The sequence below is a fragment of the Ursus arctos genome, unplaced genomic scaffold (assembly GCF_023065955.2).
Source record: "Ursus arctos isolate Adak ecotype North America unplaced genomic scaffold, UrsArc2.0 scaffold_34, whole genome shotgun sequence".
NCBI lineage: Eukaryota > Metazoa > Chordata > Mammalia > Carnivora > Ursidae > Ursus > Ursus arctos.
In genome coordinates this window covers 13322720-13346923 of record NW_026623030.1, presented here as the reverse complement: position 1 = coordinate 13346923, position 24204 = coordinate 13322720, and the positions used below count along the sequence as shown (strand labels likewise).

General features: G+C 51.1%; 1 protein-coding gene across 2 annotated transcripts in view; it reads left to right on the top strand.

The window, feature by feature from the left end:
• The window catches only part of LOC113266820 (small G protein signaling modulator 1), an 87051-nt gene that overhangs the window by 7863 nt on the left and 54984 nt on the right, over positions 1-24204 (top strand). For both annotated transcript variants that reach the window (XM_048221568.2, XM_048221569.2), the window contains exon 3: positions 21936-22011. In XM_048221568.2, the coding sequence (XP_048077525.1) occupies positions 21936-22011 (76 nt within the window). The remainder of the gene's footprint in view (positions 1-21935; positions 22012-24204) is intronic.

The window sequence follows — 24204 nt, the reverse complement described above, 5'->3', positions numbered from 1 at the left end:
CTTACTCCGGAGTGAAAACCAATGACCTGAATATGGTTATGAGCTAGCCTGAGCAAGGGGGGCTGGGGAAAGGTCCAAGCTTTGGAACCGGAGAGCCTCAAGTTCAAGTTCCAGCCCTGCCATTTAGCGGATGCATGAACCTCTCCGGCTCCAGTGTCCTCGTGCATCAGCCGTACCCTGTACCATGCAACACTGCTTTCACGCTGTCATTCCCGGGCATTCCCTGTATTACGAAGGGACCAGGCACGTGCTTGGCTTACCCATTTAAGAGTAAGATAGAACTCAGTCGCGGAAGGACATGTGCTGCCTGATCTGGTCAGTCACATTGAACTTGCAGACGTTCTCAGCGTGGGATCTTGCTCTCCTGGGTAAGCCCTGGTGCTGCAGCCACGGGAACAGTGCTACAGACTGGGGAGGGGGTATTTCGTGGGGTCCCGAGGAATGAACCCTTGAACAGGGGTCAGGAAGGCTGAGTCTTGCCTGGCTGCCTCTCCATCCTGAGGTGGGCAGCTGGATCTTCCCTCGGGGTCTGGTTGCTCATTGGCCTCATGGAGGTAATCCCTCGGCCAAGGCAGGTCCGACGCCCTCCTGAGCCTGCTCGCCTCGCCACTGAGCCTCTCTGAGCCCCGGGTGAACAGCTAAGAGTGCTGAACTCCAGTGGGAGGCAGTGTACTTTTAGTAGTATGGAAAGACAAGACATGAATAGGTTCTTGTGCTTTTTCTTTGGAGAACCTTGAAGGAACTCAGGTTTATAAAGGGCAGTAACAGTTCCTTTAGCCCTGAGTCCCCATTTAAAAATCAGAGAACAGAAGCCCCAAGAGTGAAGAGCCTTGGTGATACCTGGCAGCTTGAACGGATTCTCCTTTAATTTTTATTATTTAGTAAATTATGTTTAATTAGTAAGTTAGAATTATAGCAACTATCATGCATTTTTTGTCCTTTTTTTTCTTTTTTAGAAATAAAGACATCTTTACAACCACCATTTGTTAAATGCTGTCCCAAATTGCTTCCCTTGATCTCATTTAATGCACAAAGCAAGCCTCCTTTAGAGTACGTGCAAATAGCAGCTCTACTAATGAGGGAAACTGAAACTCAGAGAGGTTAAGAAACCGGATTGAGGTGGGGCTCCTGGGTGGCTCAGTCAGTTAAGTGTCTGCTTACAGCTCAGGTCATGATCCCAGGGTCCTGGGATCGAGCCCCATGTTGGGCTCCCTGCTCAGCAGAGAGTCTGCTTCTCTCTCTCCTTCTGCTCTTACCCCGACTTGTGTGTTCTCCCTCTTTCTCAAATAAAGAAAGAAAGAAATAGGTAAATAATCTAAAAAATAAACCTGGACCAACGTCACACAACTGGGAAGCAGCACAGCAGGTGTTTTTAGCCAGCTGGACCCATTTCAGTTTGAGTAATAACTTGCTAACAAAACTAGCTAGAACAGTAAATACATATACAGACATAAAGCCAAAAGGGAAAGAGAGGCTGAAAAAGTCAATTTATTGGTTCAGGGGTTTGGGACGTTTGGAGCGATGCCAGCTTCAGGTGCAGCTCTATCCAGGGGTTCCAGGGATGTCATCAGGACCCTCTCTGTTCTCATTTCTCAGCCCTGATTTTCTCTGTGCTGGTGTTCTGCCTTGCCTGTCTGTGTGAGGAAGGACAGTGTTGCCAGGCAGCTCTCAGGGTACAACCTGCCAGCTTGGCATCAGCAGACAGAGAACTTCCCCTTCCCCGTGGTTCTCCCGGAAGATTTAGGATTAGGTTTCATCGGACCAGCCTGGGTCACGTGTGCCTTTTGCGCCAATCACTGTGGGGCACATTGCTCCCATCGGTCAAGGGGTGGTGTGGCTTCAGCCTAGTGAGAGAGGGAGGGGACCCAGAGAAGAGTCAAAGTGAAATGACCAGACAGAGCCCAGCCGTGGTGTGCGGAGGGCTGCCCAGTCCTACTGGAAGTGCTGCCCGAGGACCTACTGGGTGCTAGGTGTCCGCCGGATCAGAGATTCTACTCTGGTGCTGTGCAGACACTCTATACTTGCTGTAGGGAGAGTAGCCTCAGTACCTTGAAGGAGTCCGCAACCCCAAAACCCAAATACGGTTCAGAACCCTGACAAGATGCTGGGATGGGAAGATGAATAGTTTACCCGACCTCAGCTTGCGCAGAAATGAAATGCTCCCTAATTTCTAACCCGGTGAGCCCTCCAATAACAACCACCCCTAATAATAATCATAATTAGCATTTATTGGGCACCTACTGTGTTCCGGACCTGCACCCTCCAATGGGAGCCACTAGTCACATGTGCCTGTTAACATTTAAGTAAAACTCAATTAAGTGAAGAGTCCTCTTGCTCAGTCGCATTAGCTGAGTTTCAAGTGCACAGTAGCCACACGTGGCTAGAGATCCCGCTTGGGACAACACAGGCATAGAGCATTTCCAGAAAGTTCTGTTGTGCCCTAGACATTGTGCTAAGGGCTTTACATCCATTAACATAGTTAATCCTTAGAACACCTGAGAAGGGTAGGTCCTGCTTATTAGCCCATTTTATAGGTGAGTACACAGAAGCATGGAGGAGTTGAAGGGACTTGCCCAAGGTCACACAACTGGTGAGGGGGCGGAGCCAGGGTCCTAACCCAGCCCTTGGATGCAATACCGGACTGCTTTCCCTCCTAACCTAGGCTAGAGGCGGTTAGTCTGTTTTCTGGTATGCCCTATGCGTGTTTGAAGCGACCGTCTGAGAATTCTGTTTCTTCTTTCCTGCAGCTGCCTAGACCCCCAAAGAGAATCGAGGCTGCTCCAGAGTCTGGCATGCCTTCCTCATCCACGAGGCCCATGGGTCTGTGGGAATGGGGTGCGTTGCCAGGGGAGCTGCCTCCCGCACCAGGCAGAGCCCCCAGGAGAACACTGGCCGGTCTCCAGGGTGTGGGCTGGGAATGTGAGACACGCAGGCCGTTTTCTCTGGGAATGGAGGGGCGGCGGGGGACAGATGGTCTTCACAGCTGCAACATCTCCGTGAGTGCTGTGTGCGGGAGTGTGGCTGGAAGGACCTTTTTGCCAAGATGCCCCCAGGTGAATGCCCGAGAACCAGGCACGGGGTGGCGGGGGGACCTCCTTGTCAAGGGGTGCCTGAACACCTGTGCAGGGCAGCGATGGGAGGCGTGTGTGTGGGAAGCCCATCCTCAGTGCCCAGAAGGCCCCACTCCCAGGTCAGAGCAGGTTGGCCAGTCCCTCTACCGTGCGGGAACGATGCATGGTGCCTATTTGTAGCACCCCAGTAAACGATTAACTGGGGCCAGCCTAGCAGCAGCCCAGTGAGAGAGAGGCTTTTGCTTCCCTTGCAAGGCCCACAGCCACGTTTAGGGCAGGTCAAGAGGGTGGTGCGAGAGGGAGGACTTTTCTAGCACTCTGAAGATCTACATGCCATGGCTTCATCACTTAAGGCAACCCCCCCCCCCCCCCCCGCACCGTCCCAAGCTCTCTCCCACCGCGCAGACGGGGCTGAAAAAGGACCATCCTGTGTCTTTGCTTTCCTTAGCCATCTGCGTGGATGGGGAGGGCAGGGTGGAAGTGCGTGGGTGGGAGGGTGGGGCAGGTCTGTTCTGGAACTGTGTATGAGAGAGAGAGAGTCCAGGCGAGGAAGCTTTGATCCATTCACCAGCCGCCGCCGAGCTCCTGCTGAGTGCCAGACCCCTGCAGCCCCCTTCTCGGAGAAGGCCCCAGCCCAGTGCAGGCCACGACAGGCTGAGGGCCTGCAGGACCCCTTCTGGAAGGAGGCACTTCGCCTGTGCACTGGGATCCCTGCTGACATCCTACAATAGCCCCAGAGCACAGAAAGGATATTTCCTTTCTCCTTTCTTTTTTTTTTTTAATAGACTTTATTTTTTACAGCAGTTTTAGGTTCACAGTGAAAATTGAGCAGAAAGTACAGAGATTTCCTATACATCTCTTCATCTGCCCCAAAAATCCTCTGCGCTCTGCCTGTTCCTCCCTCCCTCCCTCCAACCCCTGGCAACCGCTGATCTTTTTACGGTCTCCATAGTGTTGCTCTTTCCAGAATGTTCTACAGCTGGACTTGTACAGCACGTAGCCTTTTCAGATTGGCTTCTTTCATTCAGTCATAAGCATTTCAGGTTGGACGTTTTCCTTTTGTGATCATGATTCTCCTTTGGAAGCCGATGTGCAGCGGGGAGAGGGAGCTGTGAGGCACCCGGCACAGCTGCAGGAGGTCAGGGGTGAAAGGTCATGGCGGAGCAGAGGTGGAGCCGGCTGGTGCTGCAGGACTGGGCCGAGGGGAGCAGGGAGTTGACCATGGCTGTGACACTTGGCTGCACTGGGCTGAGGGAGCAGGTGCTTTGGCCACCTGGGACTCCAGAGTGGGAGACCTTGATTCAAGTCCCAGCCTCTTCATGGGCCAGATGGTCTCCGTCCCTCCTAGGTCAGCTGCCTCACTGGGAAAATAGAATAATAGCAGTGACACCCTCATTGCACGCTTGTTATGAATCTTTGGGTTCACAGATGTGAAGCATCCATGCGGCTTGTGGGATGCACCAGCCGGTGTTGAATGAATAAATGAACCTACTGTGTGCCAGGCTCAGTGCAAGGGCATTAGTCATGAGTTCGAGTCCCCACTCTGCCATTCAAAAGCCATGTGCTGTTGGACAAGTATTTAACCTCACCAAGACTCCGTTTCCTCATCTGTGAAATGAGCCCTCATACCCATCTCACCTAATTACCCTGAGGATTAAATGAAATAATGCCCCTAAGCACAGCGCCAGGCTTGGTGAACACCTTATCAATATATGAAGCACTTACTCTCCGGCTGCCACTGTGTTAAATGCTTTTGATGTATTATCTTATGCCTGTGAGGCAAATGCTGAGACCCATTTTACTGATGGGAATGCTGAGGTTCAGAGAAGGGACATGATTTGCCCAAGATCATGTGTGCAAGAGCTGGGGTTTGAGTTCTGGAAGTCTGACTGGAGAGCCCAGTGCTCATAGCTGACCATAGGAGCTTAGAAGAGGGGGGGAAATCACATCAGCTTTACGGAGGGCTCTTGGGAGGGAGTGAGGAGAAAGGCAGCTCAGTGAGTCCCGGAGGATGGGGTGGTTTCTCCAGAGCTGGAGATGGAGGTAGGAGTAAGTGGGGATATCAGGTGGAAGGGCCGGCACAAAGCAAAGGCAGGGGGGTGGGAATGGTGAGTCACACAGAAGGAATGGCACGTGTGACCCATGGAGCTGGGTGCGGGGAGCGGGGAAGGGACGGGATTTGGCAGGAAAGGAAGGTAGGGCCACAGGGTGGAAACAGTCACAGCTAGCAGCCCTGTTCCAGCCCCTCCCAGCTCACCTCCTGTGTGCCCCACCTATAATAAATTAAAAAATAAAAAGCCGCCAGCTATTTCTATGTAGTGCTTTTTCCTGCCACATTGTCCTTACATCTGCTCCTTCCTTTGAGCTCCAAGGTGGCTCTGTGGGGGCAGTTGCAGGGGACAGCTTTAGAGTTGGAGAAACCACGGACCAGAGAGTTCAGTGCTGTTTGTACTTTAGATCTTGAGCATCACCTCCTCCAGGAAGCCCTCCTTGACCTCTTGACCTACCTCACCAGGTCAGGTTTCTTTGTTATCTGTTCTCATAAAAGCAAAGTTTTTGCTGCAGAGAACTAGCCTCACTTTTTGTTGTAATGTCCCCATTTGTTAGATTTGGTGAATGGTTATCTCGATAGATGTCACCTCTAGGAGGACAGGGATTCTACGTGCTTGTCACCTTGTACCAAACTCATAGGAGGTGCTCCATAAACGTTGAGTGAATCGGGGACACTTTTGGTTGTGACAAGTGCTGGGAAGACAGGTGTTAGCAGAACATGGAAGAGATACATTTATCCCTGCTTGGGTATGGAGAGTCCAGGAAGGCTCCCAGGAGGAGGTGACATCTGGGCTGAAGCCTGAGTTGCACTTAGCGAGCTGGAGCATGTAGGGAGGGGCACCTGGCAGAAGGCATATGTGAGCAAAGGCACAGAAGAGCCCACCACGTTGCCTCAGGGGAGCTGTGTCTTAGGGTCAGCGGTCTGAGGCAGGACTGGAGACACTGGGCTGCTAGGGCATCTGTACCTCGTCCTCAGCATCCAGGGGGCCTGCACGGGAGGCGGAGCCTGCCCTCTGCTCACCGCCCTGTCCTCCTCACTTTGCCCAAATGCTGAGAGCTATTTTTAAAGCCACCCCAAAGGCCCTCCAGACACCCTAAATTAACTGGCCTTTCCACTGTGAGTTTCTCGCAGACGTGAGAGGCAGGGGGTCTCTATCTCATCAGCTGCTGCGGGCGCAGCATTACTCACCCACCTGCCCTGCCAGGCGCCAAGCACCTGAGACCCCAGCTGGGGCGCGGTGTGCTCTGAGTCAGGCCTGGCGCAGCAGGCCTTGGAGAGAAGCAGGTGGCAACTCGGCTGGTTTTTATCTTGGCCTAAGGTGCGCTATGGGCACCGTGCTGGGTGCTTTACCTCAGGGGTCCCCGTGGGCCATATCCAGCCTGTGTGTGCACCGCCCTTAAGCTAAGAACGGTTTTTACATCCTAAAAAGGGTTGTGAAAACAAGAGACGATGGGACATAGACTGTGTGTGGCCTGCAAATAGGTTTGACGGATTTAGCAAGTCAACATTCAGATTGCCTGCTTAAATTTGAATTTCAGAGAAACAACAGATAATCTTTTAGTATGGGTATGGTCTACATGCAATATTTGGTACATCCTTATCCTAAAAGAAATTCCTCACGTATTTGAAGTTTAGATTTCACCGGGCAGCCTGTATATTATCTGGCAGTCCTACTGTAAGACCTGATGTGTTTGCTCTCTGACCCTTTACAGAAAACGTTTGCCCACCACGGCCTTGAACACACAGCAAATGAGATCGGGTGTCAGAGGGACTTAAAGACGCTGCCTGGAACCGAATTTGATGATCATTAGCTGCTGGCATTAGCATTGCTAATATAATCACAGTGATCACCCGACATATATTGAGCACCTCCTGTTTGCCCGGCACCGTCCTAGAGATGGACGGTAAATAGATAGTGAAAGTCAGGCCGTGATCAATTCTAAGCAAAACTATGCAGCGGCAGAAGGGGGTAGAGAGGGCCGTGCATGAAGCTTTCTTTTATACAGGGTGGCCGTCCTGAGCCTCTGCCCTCATTCTGAGCACTGCGCATGGTTTGTCCATGAAATCTGCACATAGCAGCCCTGACAGGTGGTGTGAGTATCCATTTCACAGATGAAGAAACTGAGGCCTCAGGTCACCCTGACCTCAGGTCACCAATTCCACAAATTGGAATTTGACCCAGGCCTCATGTTTTTACTGACTTCACTAGGGTGCCTCCCTTTCTATAGTGCCAGCTGTGTGCCGGGTCCTATTTGGGGCCCTCTGCCAGTATGTTCCATAATCCTTATGGCAGCCCTACACACTGGGCTGTACTATTCTTCTCCAGGCATAGAAGGGGTGAGCACAGCACTACGTGGAGAGGTGGGGTGGAGGGGGTGCAGTAGTGAGTTGACCTGGAACCTGGCAGGGTTCCAGGTGGGCAGCATGAGGGTACCTGGGTATGGGGGACAGGTGGCAGGAATGAAGAGGCGGGGAAGACAAGGCAGGCGGGAGAGCCCCAGGAGCACCCTCTTCCGGCTTTGCGGATTGGTCCGGATTTCCCTGACTCCCTCTTGAGATTACTCCTCCTATGTGCTACTTAAATATTTGCGGGTGGAGGGTGGGAGGGCGGGGCAGGTTTCTGAATGGTTGCAGGGTGGGGCTGGACGTGGGCAGGGGCTAATGCTCAGAGGTCCCACGTGGAGGGGTGGGGCCAGCCACTGCTCCAGAGGCCCGCTAGGTCCCGAGTAGCCCGTGGATGGGAAGCTGGGGTAAGTGCATGGAGCCCAAGGGCCCCTTAGCAATTGCATATTCACCTAACTCACACTCACGAATACCCACTGTGGGCTGGGACCGTGAACCTGGCAGTCCCTGTCGTCTAAGACTGGCTCCTGTTTGTAGAATCCCTACTGCGTGCCAGGTGCTGTCTCCACAGGCTGATTCAAGGCTCCCATTACCCAATGAGATGGGGGTACTACTATCATCCACCCCATTTTACAGGTGGGGATACTTGTCCAACATCGTGAGTGGTCAAGGATTCGACACCAGCTCAGTGACTCCACATTCTGGCTCTTAGCCTCTCAACTGCCTCCTAACATCCTGTTGTTAGGACCAATAAGCTGGTTCCAAAAGAAGTGAGCTCCCCATCATTGGAGGAATGCAAGCAGATGTTGGAGGACTCCTCAGAATGGATGCTGGACAGGGATGAAAGCTTCCTGACCACTTTAACCTTTGAAGTCCCCTTGCCCCTAAAAGGCTGCCACAGGATGTGGTTGGCAGAGTCAGGTCCAGGTGGCCCAGGTCTCCTGACTCCCAGCTCAGTGCTTTTTTGGTCCCCACATTGGGCGAGACTGAGGAACATAAGTTTCTCAGCACCTTAGGATTTCAGAGGTCCTGACCCATTTCTGGGCAGGGCCGGAAGCATTGCTGACCGTCAGTTCAAGGCCTGGCTGCGCCCTTTCCTGGTTTTGTAACCTTAGGGCAAATTGCATAAACTCTCTGAGCCTCAGTTTATCCATCTTTGAAATGGGGATAATAGTGTTCCTGTGAGGATTAAATAAGGTGTTCTAAACAAAGTACCTGGCACATGGTAGGTGCTCAGTAAACATACTCTCTCCCTCTAAACTGGGTGATAAAAGCATCTTGTTCAAAATGGCCTCCAGCTTCTGCTGTGAGACAAAGTATTTGTTAGAATAAAGCCCCTGGGTCTGATCCTGCCTCCTCTGTGTGACCTTGGGTGGGTTATCTAATAGCTCCCTGCCTCAGTTTCCCCATCTGTGAAATGGGAATAATTTGGTAACCTACTTCATTCGGGTTTTCACGCTATGAACAGTCCCAGGAACACAGTGAGTGCGAAAAACGAGCAGCAAGCTTCAGCATCGTAAAACTCCTACTGTGTGCTAGCCAGGCCTGTGCTTTTGCAAATAACAGCCCATTTAATCCTCACCCCTGGACGTGAGGGATCGAGCAGGGACGCACACGGGTCTGTGTGGCCCCAGAGTCCCACCAACAACAGCCACTGTGCTGTGTGAGTCGGGCATGATTCCAAGGCCGAAGCTTAGAGAAGTCACAGAGGCTCCTGCAGGGAGCCAGGTGGCCACGGTGCCCCCGCCGCCATCCCCAGACCACCCCGAGGTGCCTCAAATCTGTCAGCCTCCACAGTGGACCTAGTCCAAGCCCATACCTGGGAGCCAGAGAGGCAGAAAGTGGTTGAGCTGAATTTTGGAGGCCTTCTGTGGCCCTCTACCCCGCGCCCGCAGATCGGGGCAGTCCCCTGGGCTGGCCCCCCCACTCCCCCCCACGGGTGTCGGCACAGCCTCTTTCTCTGCTGTAAGGCTCTCAGCGACCTTTCCCGGGGAGGCTTCCACCCCACTGCCTTTTAATTTCCTCTTCTGGCCTCAAGCTGGCAGCCTGTTATTAACTTCGGGGGGCAGGTTCTAGCCCACAGCTGGGAGCCAGCTGAGGTGGGGAGGCCCCTCACTTGTCGGAGCCCCTCCCTAAGCTGAGTACCACCCACCGGTGCTGCATTCCTCCTCCTGCTGCCCACCCCGCCCCCAGATCCATCCCCAGGACGAGGCCTGCAGCCAGCCTTTCCTGGGGATGACCCTTTCTGAGTTTCAGGGTCCACAGCGATAAGCAGACAGCCTCCCCCACTCGGCAGAGTTTGGACTCGAGACAACGTGCATGTACAGTCCGGGTAGCAATAGGAGACAGGTGATTCCCCCAAACTGCGTACGGTAAGGTGAATTTAGTAAAGGCGCTGTTGACCAAGTGGGGGCAGGGTGGGGGCCTAGGATGCAGCACCCTGTGGTTGTAATAGTGGGGAACCAGGAACTGCCAGCTCTCCTAGTCTGACATGGGGGCAGCGAGAGGTGGCCAGAAGGGACTAGCTGTGTGGGGAAGGTCCCGGGAGGGACAGGAGCCGTGACTGCTCAGTCTCTTCCTAAGGATTTTGGGACAGCTGCTTGTTTTCTGGCCTCCCCTCAGTCCCCTGCCGGAATCCGAGCATGCATGAGAATCCCCTGGAGCGCTTGATAAGTGGCCTGGAGTTGCTGATTCCTTGGGTCAGGGGTGAGCATCTGTATCTCTAGCCAGTTCCCAGCAGGGGCCGGTGCTGCTGGGCCCTCTGTCAGCAGCTCTGCTCGCCCCGTACCTGTCTTAGCTGGTCCCACCTTTGCCGCACTGGAGTGAAAGCTCTTCCAGGGCAGGACCACCTGGCTCCCTCCCTCATGCTCTGTGCGCTCAGGGTATGGGGGCCTCTTGCCTCCCGCCGAGCTGAGTTCACCGGGGGCGTGTGAACCGTTTGCAGATTGTCCCTGTTGACTTGTTGCCCAGAGGCCGCCATGCTGTAGCTTGGCGGTCCCGAGCGGAGGCCATTGTCGAGATGGAGGTCAGCACGCAGGCTTGTTAGGGTGTGCCTTAGGGAGGAACACCCGGGGCAGCAAAGTGAAGCAAGCGGGAGGGAGCCAAGGGAGAAGATGGGCCACAGGGCTTCCGTGGAAGCCCCACAGGGTGTTCCCAGGGAGCCGGGATGGCCCTTCAGAGCTGCCCCCAGCTGGGCAAGGAGGCCAGATCTTTACAGCCCACATGTTCCAGCCCCTGGGTGGGGACCACCCGGGCAGGCAGTGAGGCCTTGGGGGAGGTCTTCCCAGCGGCTGAAGTGATCCCTGTCCCCTAAGGGACTGGTAGCCGAGGGCTCTCCGGCAGCCCTCCTAGCAGCCTCCAGTCCCGAAGGGGTCTGTGGGGCACAGTGTGGCACCTACCACATCATCAGGACCTGTGCGAGGAGCCAGGGAGGGACCAGAGGCCTCCCTCCCTATCCCTGAGTCCTTTGGCCCCTGTGCCCCAAACCGAACATGCTCTCGCTACCCCTCAAGCCCACAGAACCCCCAATGAAGACCCCTGCCCATGCGTTTGCCAACAGCTGGCTTCTGAATCTTCGTTTTGCTGGGCCAGGCCATCCTGCGACACAGAGAGGCAAAAGCCCCCCAGACTCCCTCCTGGCTTGTGCTGAGATGCGGAATAAACGCATCAGTGTCGTTACCCGCCACATGCAGGGGTTAGGGGTCCCCCAGACTTTCTGGAGGGAGGGAGAGGAAAAGGAAGGGATTGTTTTGAGTGCATCTGACCCCTATTTCTGGGGTGGAGTGTGGTGAGTAGAGGCTCTGCTTGGAGTCAGATTGACCAGCATATAAACCTCAGCAGGGTGACCTTGGATTTTTCTGATGACCTTGGCTAGGTAGTAACCAGTAACCTCTGAATTTCAGTTTCCTTGTCTGTAAAGTGGGGGGTAGGGGCCACCTGGGAACCGTGTCGTGGGGATTACGTGGGACTTGCCACGTGTCTCGGGTCAGACTGCCGTAGCCAAAGACCACAGATGGAGTGGCCTAAGCAGACATTTGTTTCTTGCAGTTTGGAGGCTGAGAAGTCCAAGGTCAAGGTGCTCACCGATTTGGTTCCCAGTGAGGGCTCTCTTCCTGGCTTGTAGACCACCGCCCCTTTTTTATTTTTTTAATTGACATATAATGTATTATTTGTTTCAGAGGTTCAGGTCTGTGATTCATCAGTCTTACACAATCACCACTTTAGCATAGTGGTGTGCACAGCGTGAGTGAGAGCATTATTACTGTTTTCAGAAACAGGCCATTGGCTGAACATTCTAGAGTAGCATCCAGGGCCTGGGTTTAGATCCCGCTTCCGCCTCCTGTTCACTGTGTGCCCTTGGGCTGGTGGCTTAGTCTCTCTGATCTTCATTCTCGTAAAAATAGAACCAACCCTCAAAAGGCTGTGGAGAGGGTACAGTGAATTAATAATATGTTAGGCCTAGAACTCATTCACTTGTTCATTCGTGCATTCTGTGGCAGGGAAGCGCTCAGTCCAAGGGATGAGGATAGGAGTGGGATGGCGAGGATGCTGATGTGGCTGTGGCCGTCTGTCCTGGCTGCCACGATAGGGAACCGCGCACCAGGGGGCTTGGACAACAGAAATTTCATTTCTCACAGTCTAAGATCATAGTGTCGGCAGCTTTGGTCCGTTCAGAGGCCCACAAAGGAAGGCTGTGTTCTGGGTGTTCCTTGTGGCTGGCCCTCTTCTGCCTGTATGGGGGAGTCTTCGTGTGGTCTTCCCTCTGGAGTGGTCTGTGTTCGGATTTCTTCTTACAAGGACACCAGTGGTACCAGGTGACGGGCCACGCCACTGATCTCGTGGTAACATAATTACCTCTGTAAAGATCTTGTCATCGAACAGGTCAATCACATGTTAAGGTACTAGGGGTTACGATCTCAGCCTGTGAGTGGGGGGCAGGGACAGTTCAGCCCATAGCAGTGGAGGAGGTGACAGTCTGTGGGATCTGAGACGTGGGTAGAGGAGGCGTGGCACAAAGGAGGTGAAGGCATCCTGAAAAGTGGGAGCTGAGCGGGCCTTTGAGCCCAGAGGGGTAAACTGAGGCCCCTGAGGGCATCTCCTAGTTGGTAGCACAGCCAGGACATAAAGCAGAGGGATTTTCCATCCCGGCTTTCTTGTGTGGATGGAACAGATGGGGCCTGGCAGTCTCTGCATTCGCCACGGGGGAGGACATGGACAGGTGGCAGGGCCCCTGTGTCAGAGTGGCTCTGGCAGGCAACAGGCAGATGGCCACCTCCAAGGAGCAGGGGGACATTGGCAGGAGGGCTACAAGCTGCCTACAAGAGGGCTGGCCGCTGGGAAGAGCTGGGGCCGGCCCTGCGGTGGGGTGGTCGACCACATTAGCTCTTACCCCACTGCTGTCCCCACTGTGTCCCCACTTGTGTCCCCAAGGCAGGCAGCCTGGGCCAGCCTGGGGCTGCCAGGCATTCTCATACGGGATCAGTGAGTCGGGAAAACACTCCCGTGCATCCCTCCTTTATCTCACACTCTTACTGCACGATCCTGTGGACCCCAGAGGGGTGTGGGTTTGCTCCACATTGGGCAGGTCTCTGGCCCCAGCTGCGTGGCCTGCCATTGAACTGAATTCTGGCACAAGCTACCTGGAGTCAGTGTCAGATCCCACAGGTTCGGGGCCCAGTCCTGCAAGCCTGCCCCCCACTTCAGATACAAGTCTCAGATTGTCTCCAAACCCCACACTTTGGGGATTTTTATGGAGGCTTCATGACACAGACATGATCGATAGTTAACTCAATCTCCATCCCTTCCCCGCCCCACCTTCCCTGAGAATGATGGATAGGGCTGAAGGTTCCAAGCTTCTCATCAGGGCTTGGTCTTTTTGGTGACCAGTCCCCACCCTGAAGCGATCAAGGAGCCCACCAGGCATTGCCTCATTAGAACAAAAGACATTTCCTATCACGGAGGAAATTCCAAGGGATTTGGGCATTTGGCGTCAGGAACTGGGGTCAAAGGTCAAATATCAGATCAGAAGATGCTCCTCGTGCTATTACCACTTAGGAAATTACCAGGGTCTTACAAGCTCTGTGCCAGAACCTGGAGGCCGAGACTAATAGGGAACATATTTTTTATTATTTCACTGTCCTTTCACCAAAGGACAAAACCAGCTGTCCACTTGTTCTTGTAAATAAAGTTTTATTGGAACACAGCCACACTCATTCATTTACATATGGCAGCTCTCATGATACAAGGGAGGGAAGTTGAATATTTGAGACAGAGGCCAGATGGCCAGCACGGCCACAGATGCTTACACTGCAGATCTTTACACAAGTTTGCAGACCCCTGCCCTTGTGCTTTCGGGTCTGTAGTGCCGGGTGCCAGGTCTGCCCCTGGAACTTCCTTGTTGTGCTGACTTGCAGAAGTGTCTAAGTCCATTTGGGCTGCTATAACAAAAATACCATAGAGTGGGTGGCTTAAACAACAGACATTTATTTCTCATGGTTCTGGACGCCGGGAAGTCCAAGATCAAAGTGTCTGCTGAGAACCCGCTTCCCGGTTCACAGACGGCTGTCTTTTCTGTGTCCTCACTTGGCAGAAGAGGGAAGGGAGCTCTCTGGGGTCTCTTTCATAGGGGCACTACTCCTGTTCATGACCTCATCACCTCCCCCCCCCCCCCATACCATCACACTGGGGATTAGGATTTCAACATAGGAATTCTGGGGGAACATTAACACTCAGTGCATGGCAAAGCCTGTCCTTCTCCCCAGAGTCTCTGTTCCTTCCTCTGTAAATGGGAGATAATTACCCTGAATTGTTGGAATGAGCCAATGAGGCAAGGCAGGCAGGAGAGCACTTTACAAACTGTGACACTCTTGGGACTTGCTGGTTCTGGGTCTCTGCCTTCCACCTGCTTCTAAACTCGTCCACCTGCTCATCTTCAAGGCACCTCTTCGTCTTTAAGGCAAAGCCCCTTCTTTCCACACCCCCTGCCGGCTGCCCTTGGTGGCAGTTTCTTCTGCAAGATTGATTTTCTTTCTTTTTTTTTTTTATTTATTCATTTTATTTATTTTTTTATTTATTCATTTGACAGAGAGAGAGAGACAGCCAGCAAGAGAGGGAACACAAGCAGGGGGAGTGGGAGAGGAAGAAGCAGGCTCCCAGCAGAGAAGCCTGATGTGGGGCTCGATCCCAGAATGCTGGGATCACGCCCTGGGCTGAAGGCAGACGCTTAATGACTGAGCCACCCAGGCACCCCCGACTTTCTTTCTTTTTAACCTGGTTTTACCTGCATACATGTGTTGGGTGAGCAGAGGAGTGGGGTGCAAGGACCAGATATGACTTGTTCGGGCTGGCTGCAGGTGTCTGCATTATCATTATTAAAATGCTACTGTTTAATGAGCACATACTATGATTCAGGCACTATGTGGAGTGCTCTCTATTGCCTCATATAAATGTTGCCGTGGGCGGTACACATTCTTCCCACAGATACTGAGTGCCTACAATGTGCCAGGCATTCTTCAGGTCTTGAGACTAGGGCAGTGATTGACATATGTGGAATTCCTGACCTCGTAGATTATAGAAGCCCACGAAGTTGGAGATGCCCAAGACAAAATAAGCACCATGTGTAGTGGGCTAGAGGCGAAAAGCATTATGGAGAGAAATAAGCAGAAAACACAGAGTTGAACCGTGTTAATTTCCGGGGAGAGAGTGTTCCAGCAAAGGGAACAGCACCTGCAGAGGGCCTCAAGCCGGGTCTGTGCCTGCCAAGTTGGGCAGACCACAAGGAGAAGTGGTGTGGACTGAGTGATGGGGACGGTAGGGGAGGAGGTCGGGAGTTCAGTGGTGGCTCCAAGTCGAGCAGGGCCTTGTGGTCCATGGTGAGGACCGGGGCTGTCCTGAGTGAGATGAGAGCCCTGCGGGGTTCTGAGCAGAGGAGGGAGGTGACCTGACTTACCTTTTCTTTTTTTTTTTAAACTGCAAAATATTCATTTATTTACACTGTATTTTTTTTTAAAGATTTTATTTATGTGTTTGACAGAGATAGAGACAGCCAGCGAGAGAGGGAACACAAGCAGGGGGAGTGGGAGAGGAAGAAGCAGGCTCATAGCGGAGGAGCCTGATGTGGGGCTCGATCCCAGAACGCCGGGATCATGCCCTGAGCCGAAGGCAGACGCTTAACCGCTGTGCCACCCAGGCGCCCGTATTTACACTGTATTAACACATGATCTCCACACTTCTAAAAAGTGTAGTAAAATACACAGAGCATAAAATTTACCTTCTTCATTGTTTTTAAGTTTGGTAGTGTTAAGTAATTCACATTGTCGTGTAGTCAGTCTCTCTCCATCTTACAAAACTACAACTCTGTACCCATTAAACAATAATTCCATTAAGCAAGAATTCCCCAGGCTCTCCTCCTTCCAGCCCCTGGCAAGTGCCGTTCCTGTTTCTGTCTCCATGCCCTTGACTGCTCCAGGCATCTCCTATAAGGCTGCGTCTCTTTGGGGCTGGCTTGCTTCCCTCAGCACGATGGGCTCAAGGTTCCTCCATGTTGGAGCAGGTGTCTGAATGCCCTTCCTTTGTAAGGCTGAATTACACTCCCTCGAATGTGCCCTCCCCATCTTGTTCAGCCGTTCATCCATCGATGGCCCAATGGGTTGTTTCCACCTTTGGCCACTGTGGATAATGCTGTCGCGAACGCGGGTGTGCACATCTCTCTCTGATACTCTGCTTTCAGTTTTTTGGGGGTGTAGACCCAGAAGCAGAATTGCTGGATCCCATGGTAATGTTCTGTTTAATTTTTTCAGCAACCCCCATACTATTTTCCTTGGGAACTGCCCGATTTTGCATTCTGCTAGCAATGCACAGGGGTTCCCGTTTCTCCATATTCCTACCCACACTTCTTATTTTCTGTTGTGCATAGCAGCCCTCCTCACAGGTGTGAGGTGGTATCTCACAGTGGTTTTGATTTGCACTTCCCTGGTGACGAGTGGTGTCGAACATCCTCTCATGTGCCGGGTGGCCATCCGTAGATCTTGTCTGGAGGACGTATCTATTAAAGCCCTTTGCCCATTTTGGAATCAGGTTGTTTTTTGTTGTTGGGCTGTTAGGAATTCATCATCTATCTAGACGTTAGCTCCTTATCAGATACACGATTTGCAAATATTTTCTCCCATTGCATGGCTTGCCTTTTTCACTGTTTATCGTGTCCCTCGATGTACAGAAGTTTTTTTACTTTGATGTAGTTTGGTTTATTTCATGTTCACTCTGCTGCCTGTACTTTTGGTGTCACAGCCAAGAAATCATTGCCAAACCCAGCGTCATGGCGTTTCTCTGCTGTGTTTCCTTTGAGGAGTCCTATGGTGTTTGCTCTTCTGTTTAGGTCTTTGATCCATTTTGAGTTGGTTTTTGCGTGTGGAACAGTGAGGGTCTCCCTTCATTCTTTTGCATGCGGAGATCCGTTTTCCCAAGAGCACTTGTGGGAAAGACTGTCCTTTCTCCCCATTGAATGGTCTTGGCACCCGTGTCAAAATCATTTCACATATACTGAGAGACGTGAGGGTTTATTTCTGGGCTCTCTATTCTTTTCCACTTGTCTTTATGCCAGTATCTCAGTGTTTTGATTACCACAGTTTTCTAATAAGGTTTGAAGTCAGGAAGTGTGAGACCTCCAGCTTGGTTCTTCCTTTTCAAGATCGCTTTGCTTCTTCATGGTCCCATGAGATTCCATGCGAATTTTAGGATAGATTTTCCTTTTTTCTGCAAAAAAAAACCCCACCCAGAAACAACAATAAGGGCAACAAAATGCCATTGGGATTTTTGTGGGGATTACATGACATCTATAGATTGCTTTGAGTTTTATTGACAATGATAATGAGTCTTTTGATCTCTGAACACGTGGGATGTCTTTCCATTTACTTGCCTCTTTACAAGGTTCTCTCAGCAGGTCTATTAGAGCTTTCAACAGCCAGGTCTTTCACTTCCTTGGTTAAAGTTTATTCCTAAGTATTTCATTCTTTTTGACTCTATTATAAATGGAATGTTGATCTTCTTTTTTGATTGCTCCTCGTCAGTGTTTAGAAATATGGGTTATTTTCACAGGTTGATTTTGTGTCCTGCAACTTTGCTAAATGGATTTATGACCACCAACAGTTTTCTTGTGGAGTCTTTGGGGTTTTCTGGGCATAAGATCATGCTGTCTGCCAACCGAGATCATTTTACTTCTTTCTCTCTGATTTGCATAGCTTTGATTTCTTTTTCTTGCCCTCATTCATCCGGCTAGAACTTCCAGTGCTGAGGGCAATAAAAGAGGTGGGAGCAGTCTTCTTTGTCTTTCTCGTTCTTGACTTTGCAGGGAAAGCTTTCAGCCTCCCACCATTGCAAGGGACGGTAGCTGTATTACGTTGAGGTCGTTTCTTTCTATTCTTAGTTTAGTGAGTGTTTTCTGAGGAAAGGGTGTCGAATTGTGTTAGATGCTTTTTCTGCATCAACCGAGATGCTCTTGTGGTATTTTTTTCGCTTCGTTATGTTAATGTGGTGTATTACGTCGGTTGGTTTTTGTGTCTTGAACCATCCCTGCATTTTAGCAATAAATCTTAACTTGGTCAAGGAGTGCTGTCCTTTCTAGATATTGCCAAATTCTGTTTGCTAGTATTTTGTTGTGGATTTTGACATCAACATTCATGGGAAACATTCGTTTGTACTTTTCAAAGTAATGTTGTCCTCATACAACGAAAGTATTCCTGCTTCTTAAATTTTTTTTTTTTTTTGGAAGAGTTTGAGGAGGATGGATGTTAATTCTGATTTTAGTTACTCGAATCTTCTCTCTTTTTTTCTTAGTCAATCTGGCTTAAAGGTTTGTCAGTTCTGCTGATCTTTTTTTTTTTAAGATATTTTATTTTTTATTTGAGAGAGAGAGAGATCACGAGCAATGGGGAAAGGTAGAGGGAGAAGCAGACGCCCCACTGAGTGGGGAGCTGGATGCGGGACTTGATCCCAGGATCCTGGGATCATGACCTGAGCTGAAGGCAGACGCTTAACCAACTGAGCCACCCAGGCATCCAGTTCTGCTGATCTTTTTGAAGAATCCACTCTTGGTTTTCTTAAAATTTCCCATGGTATTTCTGTTTTCTATTTTGTTATTTCTGTTCCTGCTAGCTTTGGGTTTAGTTTGTTGTTCTTTTATAGTTCCTCCAGGGGTAAAGTTAGATTGTTGATTTCAGATCTTTCCCATTCTCTTAACATCAGCACTTCCAGCTATAAATTTCCCTCCTATCACTGTTTTCTTTGCACCCCATGGATTTTGGTATGTTGCGTGTTCATTTCCATTTGTCTCACGATATTTGCGAATTTCTCTTGTGAATTCTTCTTTGACCCATTGGTTGTTTAACAGTGTGTGGCTTAATTTCCACTCACAGGGTTGGTTTCTAGTTTCAGCCATCCTGATCAGAAAAGATACCTCGTATGATTTCAGCCTTTGAAGATTTGTTAAGACTTGTTTTGTGCCCTCTCTGTAATATGTCCTGTCCTGTATGCGCAATTGAGAAAAATGTGTTTTCTGCTCTTGTTGGGTGGAGCGTATCGTATGTCTCTTAGGTCCAGTTAGTCTATAATGTTGTTCAGGTTCTCCATATCCTTATTGATCCTCTGTCTGGTTTTTCTGTTGACTTACCTTTTAACAAGATCCTTCTGGTCGTGTTAAGATGTCTCTCAGGAGGTGGAGGCAGGGAGACAAGTCAGAGGTTGCAATGTCAATCCAGGAGGGACATGACTTGGATTAAGGCCACTGGGACCGGAGAGGTACTGATGGAGAGGATGAGAAATGGTCAGGCTCCAGGTTGGCAGAGGTAATAGATTTTATTGACTCTGGGAGTTGGTACTTGGTAAAGGAATTTGCCTAAAGTCCTACCTCTAGTAAGTGGTTGGGCTGGGATTTGAACCCAGGCCTGTCTGGCCCCCGATTCTTAGCTCTTAATAAACCACTGTGCTTTTCCAAAAGCACTCCTGACCCAGCTGCCTGGAATCCCCCCCTCCTTCAGTACCCAAGGGACATCCAGGTCTGGGTGCTTGGCAAGCCCCCCCGGCAGGTTCTCAGACACTAGGTTGTAGGCCGGCATCACTGTATCCTGCCTCAGGGGAGCAAAGGAAAGTAGGAGGCAGGTACCTGGGGAGAGGCAGAGGTGGGGAAATGCTCTGACACCGTGCGGGCTTAATGGCACGTTGCAGAAGCACTCAGCCCCTGGAATCTGACAAACCTGGGTCTAAGCCTTGACTCTCCTTCCCACCAGCTGTTGGACCCCAGGCAGATGACACCACCTCTCTGTGCCTCTCTTTGCTCCCTTGACAAACAGGGGGGATGTTAATGCTACTACTCTCTATTTACCCACAAATAGGGTGACAAGAAACTGGTTTTTTTTTTTTTAAGCTAAACTATTCTTCCAACGCAGAAGCCAGTCACGATATTTCAAGCTGTTTGTTCTTCAAACCGAATTTTGCTGAGCCCCTATGCTGTACCCGAGCCTTGGCTATCAGGCGGAGTGCTCTCCCTCACGAGGTCCCCAGCCTGGCAGGGAGGATGAGATCCATGTCAGTCTGATGGGTGTTAGCAAAGCCAGTATGGGAGCCCTGAAAGCAGGAGAGTTTATTCTCCTGAACAGGCAGTATTCCAGCCACGGCCAGGATAACAGTAAAAAGAGGCCGGGTGAGGTTTCAGGCAGGGTGATGTGTGCGCACCCTAACATTTATGCAGACACCCTCTGCTCCGGGCTCCGAGCTCAGCACACAGTGTGCGTGACCTTGTCCAGTCTTCCCATAGCCCCTGGAGGCAGGTGCTATTCCTCTACGCCCTTTACCCAATGAGGAAACTAAAGTTCAGAGAGGTGATGCGATTTGCCTAAGGGAACACAGCTAGAAGCGAAAGGGGCCAGGTTATGGCAGCTGGCGCAGAGATCGAAGAAACTGGTAAAAGTCAATGGTCCAGCTCTTGCTTCCTAGCCGTGTGGCCTTGAGTAGGCCTGTTTGCCTCCCTGAGCCTCAGTTTCCACACCTGTGAATAGGACCCGTTCCACGGGTTTGGCTGGCTGGATATTTTTCAGCCTTAGAAATGCAGCCGGCAAAGCCCAGCCTGGGGGCTGCTGAGCTCTGAGGTCAGCAGCTGCTCACGGGGAGAGTGCTGACTTGGTTGTGTGAGGCGGACACCGCCATCTGTTTCCCGCAGAGTGGGACCTGCGATGCTCTGAGTTCTGTCTTCCCCTCCAGGAGGCAGCCAGAAGGAAGGGAGAGAGGGGCATGGAGAGCCTCAGATTGCTCTTCGACGGGGCCATTGATGAGCTGGCCTGGCTGAGGCCGAGGCTGAGTGGGCCACGGGGCAGCCAGGAAGCCCACGGTGGGGGGGAGGGGTGGATTCAGAACTGCTCCTGTCACCTCCACGTCACAGCCCTGGGGATGTGGAGCTGGGACCGGCATTGGAGGTCATCTCTCCTGACCTCCTCAACCTCAAGGTGGGGAAATTGAGGGCCTAGAGAGGAGAAATGCTTTGCTAAAGCCCCATAGTGATTCCAGGCAAGTGGGGCCCAGAATCCAGCAAAGCAGAAGGGTGTTCACCACCAGAGGGTCCCCTCTGTGAGCAGAGGCACAGCTGCCCTTTCGGCACTGGGTCCCCCCTGCCTGGCACCTCAATGGGGCTCAGAAAAGGTTTGTTGAGCGTGTGGGGTTGGTAAGAAAAGCACACACCTGGGGAGTCAGACTCAACCTGAAATTCTGTCTCCACTCTGGGCCAGCTCTACTTCTCTAGGCAAGTAGCTTCACCTCGATAAGCCTCAGTTTCCCAAAACGAGATCACAAACCAGGTGGTGGGTGCCTGAACAGCGATTTGAACCCAGGTCTGCCAGCTTCCGGGGCTGATCTGTCAACTACACCTTTCTGATTCTTTTATATGCTTGTTTCCTCCCTCCCTCCCTCCCTTCCTTCAGAAAATATTTATTGAGCACCTGCTATGCACCAGGCACTGTTCTAGTCTCCTTGCATACAACAGTGACCAAGGCAGATGAGGCCCTGCCCCCAGGGAATTTATATCCTAGAGCAGGGAGACAGTAAGAAATGCCCAGGACAGGAATAGTGTTAAGTATCCGTAAGGAGCTATAACGAGATGTGGATAGAGTCTTGGGGGGTGGGGGAAGGGCTGTTTCAGATAATGGGGTCCAGGAAGGAGATGACATTTCGTGTGACACCTGAAAAGAACCCCCCCACCCCATGCAGAGCACCTGAAAAAATAATTCCGTAAGATGAGAGGTGTGGAGCTCTGACAGGCCACGGTCCTCAGACTTAGAGAAGACACGGTGAGCAGGGTTTGGAGGGAAAGCAGTTATCAAAACACCCTGGACGGCCTGAGAAGGCCCAGAGGGGCGACACAGCCCTCTGGGGTGGCTGCACCCCAGGTCGCATTTGGGTCTCCCCTTCCAGCTGCCTCTGCTTTCCAGGTGAAGCAGATCATGGAGGAGGCCGTCACGCGGAAGTTTGTCCACGAGGACAGCAGCCACATCATCTCCTTCTGTGGTGAGTCCATGCCCCATGTGGCCTTGAAAGTGGCTTCTTTCTTCGTGGGCTGCCTCGGGGGAGTGGCATCTTGGCGAGCAAGTGTTCTCACGCTGCTTTTTTGCTTTGTGACTCCAAAGTTATTTTCGGATTCCCGGGAGGCTCCATTAGGGAATTTGGAAATGCAGAAAAGTCTAGAGAAGAAGTAAAGAATGGCCTCTGTACCCCACGAGGAGTTAGTCACTGCTCACGCTGGAGGGACTGACTGCCTTCCCCGCCCGTGGGCTCAGTGCATGGCGACCCACACCACTAGTGATGCTGGTCTTGCATCTGACGAATGGGCCCCACACCCTTTCCTCGCCCTTCCTGCGGCTGTTGCCAAATAAAGGGAGAGGATGGATGGGCTTTAAAAATATAGGGAATCAGGAGCCATTGACCCGTCCTGAGGGATCACGTCCAGCTGGCTCAGCAAAGGAGGCAGGCCCGGGGCTCGGAGCATGACTCAGACTACTCTCTTTGAACCAGCTATGCTCACAAAGGTTCCAGAAATAACCATGCTGCCAGGTTCTGACTGTATTTCCACTGTGGCTATAGACCCAGGTTTTGCGTATCCCCAAAGTCAGGATTCAGCTTCTAATCAATGTGTACGTATAAGTGGGGGTGTATCTTTCTCCCTGAAAACCTTTTTATTTCACGACGAGTGTCTTGGGAGGAAGGACACGCTGTAACTCCCCTCTCACGGTCTTGGCCTCCTGGAGAGGCCCGAGCGAGGAGACCTGGCCGGCCCTTCAGCTTCACCCCAACGGCTGGGCGCCCCACCCATGGGGGAATAACCGAGACCTGGGAGCCCGCTGACGTCAGTTCAGCCCCCTTGCAGCCAGGCAGACCTGGGTTCAAATCCCTTCTCTGCCACTTGTTTGTTGGGTGACCTTGGCAACATTTTTTTATATTTTTTTAATTTAATGAGACATGTTTGTTTAAATTACATTTATATGTATGTTTGTATACTTGCATATGTATGTATATATGTAGGAATGTGTATATATATACTTACATGTATATGTATGTGTATAAATGTATATATACACACATAAATGTGAATATGGGAATATGTTTGTTTTTTTTTCTCTTGGACATCTTTATTTGCAAAGAAAATAACGGGCATGCCCATTTCAGAATGTGCGACCATACCTACCCGTTAAAGACTTAGAGGAATAGAAAGTGATAAAAATCATGATAATTGTCGAACTTCAACCACAGTGTTGGGATGAGAAGTAGTGTGATGGCACTGAATAAGGCCTGCAGGGTCTCCCTGAGGTGTCTCCGATCCATTGTTCCTTATGAGCCATTGTCGGAGAAGAATCAACCAAGTCTCCAATGCCTGGATAGTTAATTAACTTGTTGCAGTATAGACAAATGAAAAGTGTTGTGCGTGTAAGCAAAAATGAGGGTGTTAAAGAGATGCTTAAAATACCCAGAGTATTTTAAGCTCGTAGGCAGATTAGGCAATAGGGTGGACATTCATTCAAAGCCAAATAATTGCTGGGATGCCTGGCTGGCTCAGTCAGTAGAGCACATGACTCTTAATCGTGGGGTTGTGAGTTCAAGCCCCACGTTGGGCATGGAGCCTACCTTAAAAAAAAATTTAATAAGGAAAAAAGTAATTGCTGACAACAACAACAAAAATACCCCTAGACAAGTAATTGAACCAAAACTTCTCAGAATTTCTCTTTGCTCACAACATGACGCCGGCCAGACTCTTCACCCTCGGACTGCTGGCGTTTTCCTTGTGTGGAGTAACAGCAGCTAGCACAGTCACTTGATGGGGTTTTTCCACCGGGATTAGGTAAGGTAAACCTCAACACCGGTCTGACACCTGGTCGATGCCCTATAAGAAGTAACTCTTACAATAGACTCGCTTTTCCCATCAACGTTGATTGTACTCCTATTACATACCAGAGTGAGCTGGCAGTCTGCTGTGTAAGACAGAAGGTAGGAAGGTACTTAATAGAGGACTTGTCAAAGTACCAGAAAGAAGATTGGGGCCATCAGAATGGCCTACACTGTGACTGTTTCCCAGGAGGGAACACTGAGGCCCAGAGAGGGAAAGCAATTTGCCTGAGGTCACACAGCAAGTTAGTGGTAGAGCCCAGGCTAACACCCAGGGGAAACGCAGACACCAGAAGGTGATGACTAAATCCTCTCCAAATCTGT